Source organism: Drosophila guanche, unplaced genomic scaffold, assembly GCF_900245975.1.
Source record: "Drosophila guanche unplaced genomic scaffold, DGUA_6, whole genome shotgun sequence".
NCBI lineage: Eukaryota > Metazoa > Arthropoda > Insecta > Diptera > Drosophilidae > Drosophila > Drosophila guanche.
Genome location: NW_022995744.1, coordinates 1941518 through 1953898, shown reverse-complemented (window position 1 = coordinate 1953898; position 12381 = coordinate 1941518). Strand labels below are relative to the sequence as shown.

Here is a 12381-nt window from a genome sequence, read left to right as displayed (position 1 = left end):
CAATACACAAATTATGTAAAAGTATGTTTTTGTCATCCAATTAATGGGGAATGCTGGTTCCATCAGAGGACTAGTGTGTTTTATTATCCAGTTGAACTATGGTAAAAGAAAGCCAATTGCCAAATTGTTTGTCTAACGAGAAGGGACGTGTGTGACTCTTTTTATGCGTCACAACTTTTATAACCCGGCACTCAGTACTACATCTGCACCTTAGCGGTGTTTTGTCAAATTTTAAATTTTTTCTTCATCTGTCATCTACATCTACAGCACTTCTCACACCAACAAGCTCCTTTAGCTCGCCCCCCTAGCCCTGAACACTGCAGACTGGTGATCTGATGGCTATGGTCCTTCCCTACGCAATGGCGTTTTTAGTTTTCTTTTATCTTTAAAATCGTAGATTTGGGAGGTTTTCGCCCTTTTTCGTGGACGGAAGGGGGCGGGGCTCATTTTTGAAATACACTTGTAACAGTGTGAGCATACAGAAGTCTGGATGCACAATTTGGTGACGGACAGACGGACGGACAGACAGACATGGCTCTATCGACTAGGCTATTAATGATGATCAAGAATATATATACTTTATGGGGTCGGAAACGTTTCCTTCTGTGGGAGTACCGGGTATAATAATCATGATTATAAATCGGCCTGTGGTCCCTGTTCCGGTAATCCGAACCATCCGCCTTAGTGGAACTGTGGATTGAGTTGTGTTAGAAAAAAAGACAGTTCCCAAAACTTTAAAGTTCTAAGCGAAAACCCATCGAGCTGCGTTACCGAAATGCAACCACAAGAATACATCAAACGGCAAACATACGAAACTTTCTTGAATATGTACCGAAGGTCTTTTGACTTTGAGGCAATCAATGAACTTTTGCCAGCCTGTTGCTGCCCTCGGAAAACACATTTATTTCCTGCATATGAATTTATTTTCAATTTTATCATTTCCCATTTAAGACGAAAACAAAGTCACCCACGAACGTGACCAGCATGTCCAGCAGCTGGCACGGCACGGTCAAGCCACTATCTTTGCTCATCGCAAAATTAAGCCGACAAACTACACACATTCATCTTCCAGATACACACACCACAACATACTCTTAAATACATAGTATGTATGTATACATACATATACACACAGAAGCTAGCAAGTAAGGGGGAAAATGTAAAGTGACTTTTTTGGGTTGTGTTGGCTCTTTGACCATCGTTGCGGTCAATGGGTGGGTGCCCAGGCCGGGTTTGAGGTGTAACGACCTAGGCCCGGGACGTTTCTGGCTTCCTTCAATGCCACAGAATACACTCCGAAACACAAATGGAACCTACTGGTAGAATTACATTTCCGGCTGTTGGAAGCTTGCGGAAGTTTCGCGTCAAATTAAATGCTCAGGGTTAGAATTATGACAGCTCCAGAAATGGGGAATGACTCTGGATCCCAGTACGAGTATAAATACGCCTGGCTGGAAATTATCGCCATCAAATCGTAAGCAAATTGTGCAGCGAACATGTCAAAAGGACTGGGAATGTGTGCCACAGTAGCGCTTTGCCTGTCTCTGGTCCAGGCAGCTGTTATACCACGTCCTGAGCATAAGCCCGGGTCCACGCCCGAGCAAGATACTACCAACAGACCGAGTCTGGAAGAAGATGTGACCACCGAAGAGGCAACTACGTTGGCCAGTCCCGCTTTTAGTCGCGATGAGGCTGCTAGCATATTGATTGACCCGGCCCCAGGAACCCTTCAGGTGGATGTTCTACCCCAAAAGAAGTCCGCAAAACTGCTCCTGTTGAGCACCCCATCCAGGCGAACCGTGGAGATTGAACGTCAGCTGGAGGAGCAGGACGTGGGAGAGGACAGCAGGGCGGACGTAGAGGAAAGCGAGGCAGCCTCCGCCTCCGCCTCTGCCTCCGGCTCCGCCACCACGCCACAGCCCACCGCAGAAGAGCAGACCACAGACAGCCAGGATAGTCCCACCACAGAGGGCAGAGAGTCGGAGGAAACCACAACTCCAACCACAACAAAACTGTTTGCCATTGAGGGCACAGTCGCTGGCGGGAACGCGCTCCAGCCCAATGTAGCCCTATCCCTGGCTAAGGACTCTACCAAATCCACAGTTTCAATTGCCGAGCAGCCGCAGGTGGCCGGCGACAACAATGCAGCCGTAGAGCTGCCCCTCGTAGAGCCGGAGGCAGAGTACGTGCTGGTTGAGGGACACCAGGATGAGCTGGACCTTCAGCTGGCGAGCTTCACGCACATTGACAGCGATGTGCACTTGCAGCCGGTGGTGCATTCTGTGGAAATCGTGCCCACCAGCTTCGATGATCCTTTGATTGTCAATTACGTGCACAGTTTGCGATGACTCTGACTGGTAGTATAAACGGGAATGGAGTTCAAATCAATCAGAAAGCTCTGGGTTCATTTTTGATTATGTTAAAGTTGATGTTTGCTTATTGTTAAAGTTTTTATGGGTTTATAAAAACACTTTCCCAGTAGTGAAGGAGTTAAACTATACAATTTTGAAAAATATGTTAATATTATTATTTTATTCTTTTATTTAACCCAAAGAACAAACCATTTATGGACGAGCTTCCTCACAGTAGTTCTACGTTGATTCTCATTTATATACAAAATCTATTACAATATTTTATGCATAGACGCAACTAAAATACCTTTTTGAACAAGTTCAAGCTCAAAATACATAATACAAGTGCAAAGGTCTCAATTTTACTCTCGTCCCTCCACTTACACCTCCAAGTAAAGCACTCGAATCCACGTTATTCAATTTGAATGCTCCAAAGGGGAGATGGTGAGGAGTAACAGGGGACATGGCGACGTGGCTGCTGCAAAGTCGCCCATGTCCTTCCGCATGCCACGCACGTTCCACGGCTAAAACTTTGCACATCCGCACGTCAAATTTAATACGGATGCGTTGAGTTAGAGTCTCGCCCAAACCCACCGACCTGATCCAGCGTATTTCGACGGAGAGCTGTTTGGCCGTTGACTCGCAAGGCAACTGAATCGAACAACAAAATTTAACAAAACATTCAATGTCGTTACACAAACAATACTCAGAACGTGTCCGAACATTCGGTGAAGATGGCATTGATAAAGACTGATTATGATATCATTTAAATGCTCGTTCTCGTACTTACATCTACATAGTTTGCATGTACATATATAGACAATGTCAGCAGTTTTGTAGTATGTTATGTCCTAGAGCTGGGAATTGGCTAAGGAATGGTTATTGATTTTTTGAATGCAGCCTTAGAGGAAACTCATTTCTTTAGGGTATAAATAACAGTAAACATGATTTTATTCATTCCAAATACAAAAACCTATAAATACTGAACTTTTAACAATTAAAGAGGGCTTATCCCAGAGGGACTCTCACCAGCGTTGCTCCACATCCGTAGTGTAAACGAATCTACGTCTCGGCGCCTGCAATAGTGGCTGGGAGCGCAGGGGAATAGCCACTGGAATGGAGGGCGGAGGCTTGGGAGCTCTGGCCACCAGCACTGCTGGTCCCAGATTTGCCGTAATCACCACACTCTCTGAATCCGGCTCGTCCATGGAGCCAGGCTCTGGGGTGGGCATCAGGGGATTGGTGCTTACTCCGCAAACGGGATGATCGGCATTGCCGTCGGTGGAGTTGCTGGCCAGGGACTCCGCGGGCTGCTGCTGCTGCTGCTCCTGATTCTCCTCAGTGGGCAAGCGAAAGGCGCGGCTTGGACGATAGCCAGCTGGTGGATAGGAGGCCCTGACAAAGGCTTTGCCCGAACGGAGATTATTAACCAGAATGGGAGCTGTGGTGGTGGTATCTGGCGAGTCCCAGATTGTGGTGGTGCTCCAGTCTGCGGACTCTGTAGTACTAGCCGAAGCATCCTCATTGGGCAGCTGCATTGTGGTTGTCTCCGCACCCAAGCCGGATCCTTCGCTTTGATCTGAGTCGGCCTTCCCCTCCGACTCCCCTGGAAGCCGAAAGGAACGTCCCTGCGGCCGAAAGCCTGCTGCTGGATAAGGCGTTGGCATCAACTCTCTCACCCTGTCCGCCGCCTCATCCTCCTGCACACTGACCGCATAGCGATTAATTCGTATCTGACGCGCCTCGATACGACTTCCGGCTGCAAGGCAAACAACGAGGGTGAGGAGCCACTGCATGCTGACAATTGAACTCGGTCTCGGATTTAGACCCAACTGAATTGAGCTCCGACTGGAGGTGCCGTTTTTATACAACGTTCTCGGTGGCTGGCTGTCTAAGGTCTCCCATGAAAACGAGAGTCGTCCCGGGTAATGGGAATTTAGGCATGAAGCTTCTATATCGACAGCGACTTCGATTAGGCGCACGGCTATCACATTTAATGATTTATTTTGTATGGTTACTGCCTCTGGCTTTTGCTCGGTCTGCCACGTCCACCGCCCACTGCCCACTGACCACTGCCGCTGTACACGTCCACTGTCCACTACCGATTTGTCGCCATGTTCTATGAAAATTAAATGCGTTTCGTACGTGACACGCAATCCAAATGTCATCCAACGCTCAGCAACTGAAAGCGAAAACCAACCGCAAATAGAGCCGCTGTCGACTGTCGACTGTTGTTGTCAATTGCATTATGCTGGAATTGTCAGTTTGAGTGTTAGACTTTTGGATTAAACACTTATAATCGATTTTTATGCGATTGACGACTTCCAGCTGAGGTGACCGCCAAGGCCATGCGAACTATCAAATGGTAATATAAAGGATAACCCAGACATAACCTTTTCATTTTCTATTAATAATTATTAATAATTGAATTCAGATTCGATACAAATTGAGTGTATAGCTTAACACAGCTGTTCACAATTAGAAGAAGTCTGCTGCAGCCGAATTGGCGGCACAACTTGTCAAAGATTCATGGCAAGCTGAGTTATTTAATATAGTCAGTGTAGGAGATTTATGACTGATAAATTAATGCCACCTTCTCTCTCACATTAAGAGCACTTTAAGGCCAAACGAAGTCGGTTCAAAGTAGAACAGGGACTGGTTCGGATTCGCTCCAAATTTAGACTGAGTAATGTTGGAACTATAAATTCTACTATCAGTACTGATTCGGCTCCTGCTACTTCTTTCTTGTCACGTCGTTAGCGCATAAAGACGCCGCAGATACCGATACCGACATCGACATCGACATCGATGGCGATCAGGGAACTGCGAACAGTGCCGACGTCAGAGCGTAGGCCCAAAAAAGGATGCCTATGCTGGGTCCATGCGTAGCACACTAAACAGCTGCACACATTGGTGGAATGTCCATTAGTGTCCAGACATGGTCCTACCTATAAAAGCGTCCATCGCAGCTGACCAAAGCATCAGTCGTTGGTTCAATTCCTTCCAGGCAGACACACACGCAGCACTCAGACATCTTGCATCCATCATGGCCAAGTTCCAAGTTATCCTCCTTTTGATCGCCATCGCCCTCAGCCTGCTGTCCCTGACCGAAGCTCAGCGTCAGCGATACTCCCAGCGGCTGAGTCGCGGGCGATCCCGGTACTCGGCTCGCCAGGAGCTGGCCCCAGTGGATGCTGGGGACGTGGATGCTGTCACCCCGTATCCCTCCGCTGACGAACTTAAGCCTGAGGTGCCCTTCGATGAGGCGGCCGCTCCAGCCGCTGTAGATCCTACACCAGATGCCGTCTATGGCCCCCCCGACGCCGCTCCCAACAGTGTGCCCGATGAGGTGTACGGTCCACCCGATGTCACCGGCAACGATCTTCCCGCTGCCGACATTCCTGCCGAGCAACAAGCTCGCCTCGTGGCCGCCAGGCGCGCGGTCAACTATCGCCGAGCCGGACAAGCTGTGGCATATCGTCGCGCTGTCTCCGCTGCGGCACGTCCGGCCAAGCTCAGTTCTGCCCGCTCCATTGTGAGACGTTTCTAGATGTGGTCTATCCAAACCCTCATTTGCATACGAGCTGCCTGGGCTGGGCAGTCGTTCAGGCAGATGTTATTCCCGGTACATTCCCAAAACCCATGACGATCCAGCTATCCAGCAATCCACGATGATACACAGCACACACACACACCCATACCATTACCATATAGAGTTACTGTCTCTCTCTCTACACACACTGATCAATTGCTCTCTCGATTGTAAGACAAAAGCAAATAATATATGTTTGTGGAAACAAAGCCGAAAGGTTTCTCTCTCTATTTTTATCTCTATCTCTGACCAGCAGACATTCGAGTGAATCATTCCGCGAGAAACTCTGTGACAGAGCGGAAGTTTGCTAGACGCTCCCAAAACAAAATTGTTTGGTGAAGGTGGGTGGTAACCGGTTTCAGGACGCACCGCACGCGTCACACTGTGGACGATGATGACGAGCCACACCGCAAAAATAATTGTAGCACTTTGGGAATAGCCCGACCACAAATAAAAACAAGAAAGTTTAGTATCTTTACGAGTACAACGAATTGGAATACGAATACACTAGCACAGGTGGATAGGAGAAGAGATCATCATTTGGCTAGTGTTGTTGCTGCAAATTTACCACTTTCAAGGAAAGTATTTTCTTAAGCTTTAAACAAAAATCCATGAACTGTCACGAAACAAGGGAGCAGTTCGGCTCATCCCATCATCCTTAATTGTATAATTTGGTTTATAAAGTAAATGCGATGCATGCATCATAATATTTCCCACAGAGAGCGAGGGATAGGGGAATCCATTACAGTCGACTGATAACCCAGTGCTCACAGACCGAACTTGAACTCGCTTAACAGCTTTTACATATGTATGTTTGTATGTATGTACGTATGTATACATGCTCAAATGTGCACATGTATGTCTGAGTCAGTTCAGCAGAGTTAAGACAGAGATTGAGACTGAAACGGCACAGAGATGCTGATTATTTAAGTCACCTCCCAGGCGGCTGATTTTCAGTTGCCGGAGCATTGGAGCCAAGTGAAGATCGCGGAAAGCAACCCGATACCGAGAAAGTTTGAGAGACGAAAAGTGAAATTGACATTGCCTTTACAAAAATGATGAAGTGGATTTGTGTTGTGATGATCGCGGCTCTAGTAGAAGTGGCCCAGGCCCAACGACCTGCCTTTGCTGGCATGCGTCCGCCGGGTGGACTCAGCCAGAAGGACAAATACCATGCCACGCAGAACACGGCCGTAGAGAACATCACCGGAGTGGATATAGTTACCCGATTCGGCGAACCCTCGCCCTCCCAGCAGACGCCCATCATCAATTTGCCCCATGGTGCGGCCCAAAGACCTCCCAGTGGAGTCCCCCTAGTACTGCCCATCAGTGCCTACGTTCCCGATCCGCAGCCACCACGTCCAGCCGTCCCAACCGTGGTCAATCGTTTTGGTGGAGCGGATGCCAGCTCACCTGTTCCAACCTTCACTGGCAGCACAACTACTGTTCCCACTGCTGGGACGCCCATCTTCACTGGCAGTTCCCCCGTTCCAGCAGCTAGTTCTTCGATTCCAGCAGTCAATCCTTCCGTCTTAGGTCTGCCAATTGATGCCCATGGCGACCAGGAGTATGTTAATCACCTGAGTAGCCTGCCCCTGGAGAACCAGCCATTCTGGTTCATCAACTATCAGGCCATTGAGGCGTTGAGGAATAGCTCCAGGCCAAATGTGGGAGCTCTGGAGACGCGGGGATCTTTCTTTGGTGGCTAAAAACTAGAATATTTTCGCTTAGTTTAAATACGAACGAGTGTGTGTCTATATGTATGAAATTGAATGTATAATTATTTATTTATTAGTATAAAAAGTTACTTTATTTTTGGAAGTCTCAACGAATGTATTTGAAATGATTTGATGGGGGTTTTTCAAGATAACCTTTGACTGCGGAGAACACACTCAAATTGTTTGGTTTGAGAACATTTCAGCCGGTCTCTTTGAATTTAAGATGGCAACTTGACTAATGGTTGCCTCGAGACACGTTCCGGCAGCTGAGTGAGAATTGTCCTGATAAATAATGTGTTATGTACATATGTACATATTTACATAGATGTGTTTCAATTTGGCATGTGAAACAGTGAAACAGTAACAGTAAATTGAGAGTATCATCCTCGCTCAACAGATGGCTCAGTCTTACCATTTCTAGTCAATTATCCATTAAAGGTAAATACCACATGCTCCGCTCAACAGCGCTTCACGACAAAATGGCATACATACTCGTATACCCACTCATCGTTGCCCTGTGCTCGTGATTGAACTCTTATGGGGCTTAAAACGGGTAAAGTATGAAACATGCATTGAACAGAGAAGTGCAGAAGCAGGGGATGTGTGCGTATTAAAAGAAACCCCACAATCGCTTAAAGAGCAACTAGAAATGGAGCATTTCAAAGGAGAAGCTATCAGGAGCAGCCAGGATCTGAAGTGGAAGGTAAGGGTGAGCTATTGTTAAGCGAAAAGATGTTGCGGTAAGCGGAAAAGCCTTTGCTCACAGTTATTCTGTGTGGAAAATGGAAAACATTGTGCGGGGAAACTATACAATACAGACATCGATGAGCCTATTAGTTCTCCATTTAAGTTGCCACTAAGATCATACTCATATCATTGCATTCCAAACAATTTATATATTTCTAATAACAGCAAATAATATCACAAATTTTACCATGCAAATTGCTGCGGAGCTGCGCTGTACGCAAGAACATAGGGTTGATGCTGAGCTCCGAAATAGTAGAGTTGCTGTGTAGCCAGTGCCGGAACGGTGGCAACAGCCTCCTGACCGGGCAACTCCTCGAGGCGGGCCGTGCGTTGCCCCTGACGATGGCGTTTGGCGGGGGCCACCTGGAGCTTGGCCAATCTCTGGCGGCTTCGAAGGCGGGCAGGAGTTGAAGAAACCGTTTGGGTGGTAACCTCCAAGGAGCTCTCCTCAGTGTCTACGTCCTCGGACTCGGGGTTCGCCTCAAAGTCATCCACTCGAGGCGGCTGCTCCTCTGGCAAGGCATTCGCATTCACGTTCAGATCAACATCAGAGTCCTGGGGTGCACCATAGGTGAGGGCAGGCTCTTGTGGAGACGGTTTAAGATCAGCCGCTGCGGGGTATGGAGTGGGCACCACCTTCTGTCTGCCGAATGGCAACTGTGCTCCAAAACTGACGGCCAAGAAGGCCAGGAGAAGGAGCGATCCAAAGAGCTGAGAGCGTGCCATGATCGTGTGAGTTGCTGCGACGCTTTGTTGCCGATCGTATATGGAGCTTTAACTTTTATAGTTGGATCACTGTGGCCCCGTCCCAGGTGATTCTAGACCAACCCCACAACGCGCTGCATATCAAGCAGACGGCAACTATTTGAAAACTAAGCAGGCGCCGCAGCTGACAGTAGAGCCGAAAGGGGAAATGTTTGGTATTCAAAAATCGATGCCGAAAATTCAATGGAAACTCTGATCAAAAATTGAGCCCACTGGTAGTCTTTTGCCGCTGTTGGGCCATGATAAAAGTCAACAATTAAGTGGCCAGTAATGCTTAATGGCCAATTGTTATGGCTAAGACATGGGCCCTTGACTAAATATTGTCACGTCGGTGTGTCCCTCAATGTGCCAAATATGAGTGCCGAAAAAATAAAGTTTGATGTATAAAAACCCCTCGGATCCGACGGACTGACAACATTCTAAGACCAATCGATAGCAGCTCAACATGGCCCACAAGTTTACTTGCTCGCTGCTCCTGCTCGCCGCTGTTGCCTCTGTGGCTCTGGCGGAGCCAGCCACATTCCGCAGTCGCTCGTCCCGGTTCCGACTGGCTCGACAGGAGGAGGCACCGCAGGACTCAGCGGATCCCTCTATTGACGTTGCCCCGACGCCAGCCTCGGCGCCCTATCCACCAGCGGGTGTCACTCCCGAGGTGCCCTTCGACCTGCCCACGGAGACAGAGGCGCAGCCAGATCTGACATATGGCCCGCCCGCTGAGCCGGACAACACGTACGGACCCCCTGCCGAGCCGGACAACACCTATGGGCCTCCTGCTGACGCTGCTCCAGCGGATCAGGACCAATTAGATGATTCCTTAGCTGCCGAGCCCATTCCTGCCAGTCTGATCCAGCCACGCAACGGTCGCCTTCGCAGTCTCCGTCCAGTGCAGGAGAAGCTCCGTTCCGCCCAGATCATACGCTCCAGACCAGTTCTGGTGTATACCATCTGAGTCAAGGGAAATTGTTACTTCATCCGATTCGAACCAAATGGAAACATTAGGATTACATATTAGGATTTTTTGTTGAATAATAAATAACCATGTAATTGTTGAATATTTTAAAAAATATCTATACTGTTTGTAACAATATTTATTTGGGTTTATTACACTTTAAACATCCAACTGGAAGCTAGTGATAAAGATTATAATGAGATTAGTAATGGATGCCAGCAAGAAAAGGAGAAGAAAAGAAAAATGTAGAGTGAGTTACCCATAAATCAGTTGAACATTTATTTACATGTATAAATGTGGGCCCAATTTTCAGTATCGCCACGTATCGTACAAAGTGAAAATTATTTATACAACTTCCAATCAAATAACCTACTGTTAAGTTTCATTATAATGACCTAAAACAATTTTCGAATTTTCTATTTTTATAGCCGGTACTCGAAGAGTAATTAGGGCCTATTGTTGTTTTGTGCGGAAAAAATTTAACAAATTTTAAGGAAGTGTTTCCGACCTCACAAAGTACACAGGTTCGTTGAGCGTCTGGATCTCAGAGACTATAAAAACTAGAGCCACCAAATGTTGCATTTAGATGGCTGTATGCTCACACTGTTACAAGCGTATTTAAAAAATGAGCGTAAAAAGCGTCTCACACGTCCCTTCTCGTCTAATATGCTTTCTGGGTTACATTTATTAAATGTAAACTAATTTAGCCAATTGACATATGATGTCAGCATTTGAGAACTTAGGTGTCTTCTATTTGCACGTGAGAGAGCTGAGCAGTTCCGGATGAGATGTTTCGAGGCTTCGATGGCTCTGGATAAATTTCGCTGTCACTATCTTTTATTATTTATTACAATTAAATAGGAATTTAAATTATTAAATCATATATGTATGTATGTACGCTCTTCATTGCCATAAAAGTATACAATAGAATCCAAGGTACCGATTTAGTACTGAAATAAATGTATCCGCAAAACACAATTAATTTAAAAGTAAACGTACTATAGTGAACATTGTCTTAACACTTCCTTCCAAATTTGTATTTTCGGAGGTATCGATATAAAATATGAATATTTAGATATTCGTCATTGTACTCGCACTCGAATATGCATTAGGCCATGGTTGATACGTGCCCATTTTGATCCATTCTGGTTGGGTAATATTCATAGTAGATATCAATTCATATAGACACATAGCACATACAATTAAATTATGAATGGCCAAGAACCCAGAGACAACAAAAACAAACAATTTGATAGCGACCCCCAGACCCCAGTTAGTGTTAATGAGATTTAAAGTGTGAGCATGAGGCAGGGGACCGTACCATAGCATTGGGAATTTCAATTTTGGAAAAGGGTCACGTTTCGAGCATTAAGGCAGAAATCACATCGGCGTCGATCGTAGCAACATAATCCATGCTCTGCAGGGACCGGGAACCTAGCAGAGAATCCAGAGGCCTACAAATCGACAGTGACTAGCATAAATTATTTCAGAACTCGACCGGGGAACCTACGGGAACTATAAATAAGCCCAGTCCATAGTTGAAGTCAGAACACAAGTTAATCAGCAATCGAAATGATCAAAGCCTGCTCCAACACCACCGTCATTCTTATCTTGAGCCTAATGGCTCTGGGAACAGCTGAGCCACTGCGTCGGAGATTCTCAGCTCGACAAGTTCAGACTCCGGCTAGTCCAACTCCTACAGGGTATCCAGAGGCGGGCGTTACACCCGAAGTTCCCTTCGATCTTCCCAGCTCTACCACAGAACCTGAGTTGACTTATCTGCCTCCAGATAACACCTACGGTCCTCCGGATAATACATACGGAGCTCCGGATACTGCCTATGGACCTCCTGGAAGTACAGATGTGGAGCCTCAACAGGACGTGCTGCCCGAAGATCAGCCAGAGAATCCCATCGAAACCGATGACATTCCTCCTGTCGAAGATGAGGCTGTGGGCGATGCCAAGAAGCAGCCAGCAGAGGATGAAGAGGAGCTCCTGGTTCAAGTGTCGGATGATGGCACTGTCATTGCCGTTTCCTCGTCCCTTGATCAGCCACAGCCTGTCCAGTCGGCACGCTTCTACCAGCGCGTTCCCCAGGGTCGCCGACGTGAGCAGCCTGTTCCACAAAGGTTAATCCTTCGTCGCAGTTGGTGAAACCTGAAATTCTTCTCTCTCTTCTACTACTACCATGCTGCTTGCAAAATTGTTGTAATAAACATTGTTTCATAACAATATCTAAGCGTTACACCCGCTTTAGTC

At 46.9% G+C, this 12381-nt stretch overlaps 7 protein-coding genes across 7 annotated transcripts; 5 read left to right on the top strand and 2 right to left on the bottom strand.

Annotated features, from left to right (window-relative positions):
* Nucleotides 1-1482: 1482 nt before the first annotated feature.
* On the top strand, nt 1483-2441 carry LOC117579663. Its single transcript, XM_034265646.1, has one exon. The coding sequence runs from the start codon at nt 1497-1499 to the stop codon at nt 2346-2348; it is 852 nt and encodes a 283-aa protein (XP_034121537.1). The 5' UTR covers nt 1483-1496; the 3' UTR covers nt 2349-2441.
* An 835-nt stretch (nt 2442-3276) lies between these two features.
* On the bottom strand, nt 3277-4236 carry LOC117579205. The gene has a single exon (XM_034264973.1). The coding sequence runs from the start codon at nt 4145-4147 to the stop codon at nt 3377-3379; it is 771 nt and encodes a 256-aa protein (XP_034120864.1). The 5' UTR covers nt 4148-4236; the 3' UTR covers nt 3277-3376.
* Nucleotides 4237-5326: 1090 nt separating this feature from the next.
* On the top strand, nt 5327-6054 carry LOC117579228. Its single transcript, XM_034265007.1, has one exon. The coding sequence runs from the start codon at nt 5398-5400 to the stop codon at nt 5899-5901; it is 504 nt and encodes a 167-aa protein (XP_034120898.1). The 5' UTR covers nt 5327-5397; the 3' UTR covers nt 5902-6054.
* A 781-nt stretch (nt 6055-6835) lies between these two features.
* Nucleotides 6836-7775, top strand: LOC117579152. Its single transcript, XM_034264911.1, has one exon. The coding sequence runs from the start codon at nt 6999-7001 to the stop codon at nt 7650-7652; it is 654 nt and encodes a 217-aa protein (XP_034120802.1). The 5' UTR covers nt 6836-6998; the 3' UTR covers nt 7653-7775.
* An 814-nt stretch (nt 7776-8589) lies between these two features.
* LOC117579154 lies at nt 8590-9456 on the bottom strand. Its single transcript, XM_034264913.1, has one exon. It carries the CDS (start codon nt 9132-9134, stop codon nt 8592-8594), a length of 543 nt encoding a protein of 180 aa, XP_034120804.1. The 5' UTR covers nt 9135-9456; the 3' UTR covers nt 8590-8591.
* A 21-nt stretch (nt 9457-9477) lies between these two features.
* LOC117579155 (protein transport protein sec31) lies at nt 9478-10179 on the top strand. The gene has a single exon (XM_034264914.1). The coding sequence runs from the start codon at nt 9619-9621 to the stop codon at nt 10120-10122; it is 504 nt and encodes a 167-aa protein (XP_034120805.1). The 5' UTR covers nt 9478-9618; the 3' UTR covers nt 10123-10179.
* A 1480-nt stretch (nt 10180-11659) lies between these two features.
* LOC117579153 lies at nt 11660-12367 on the top strand. Its single transcript, XM_034264912.1, has one exon. It carries the CDS (start codon nt 11695-11697, stop codon nt 12274-12276), a length of 582 nt encoding a protein of 193 aa, XP_034120803.1. The 5' UTR covers nt 11660-11694; the 3' UTR covers nt 12277-12367.
* The last annotated feature ends 14 nt before the right edge of the window (nt 12368-12381 follow it).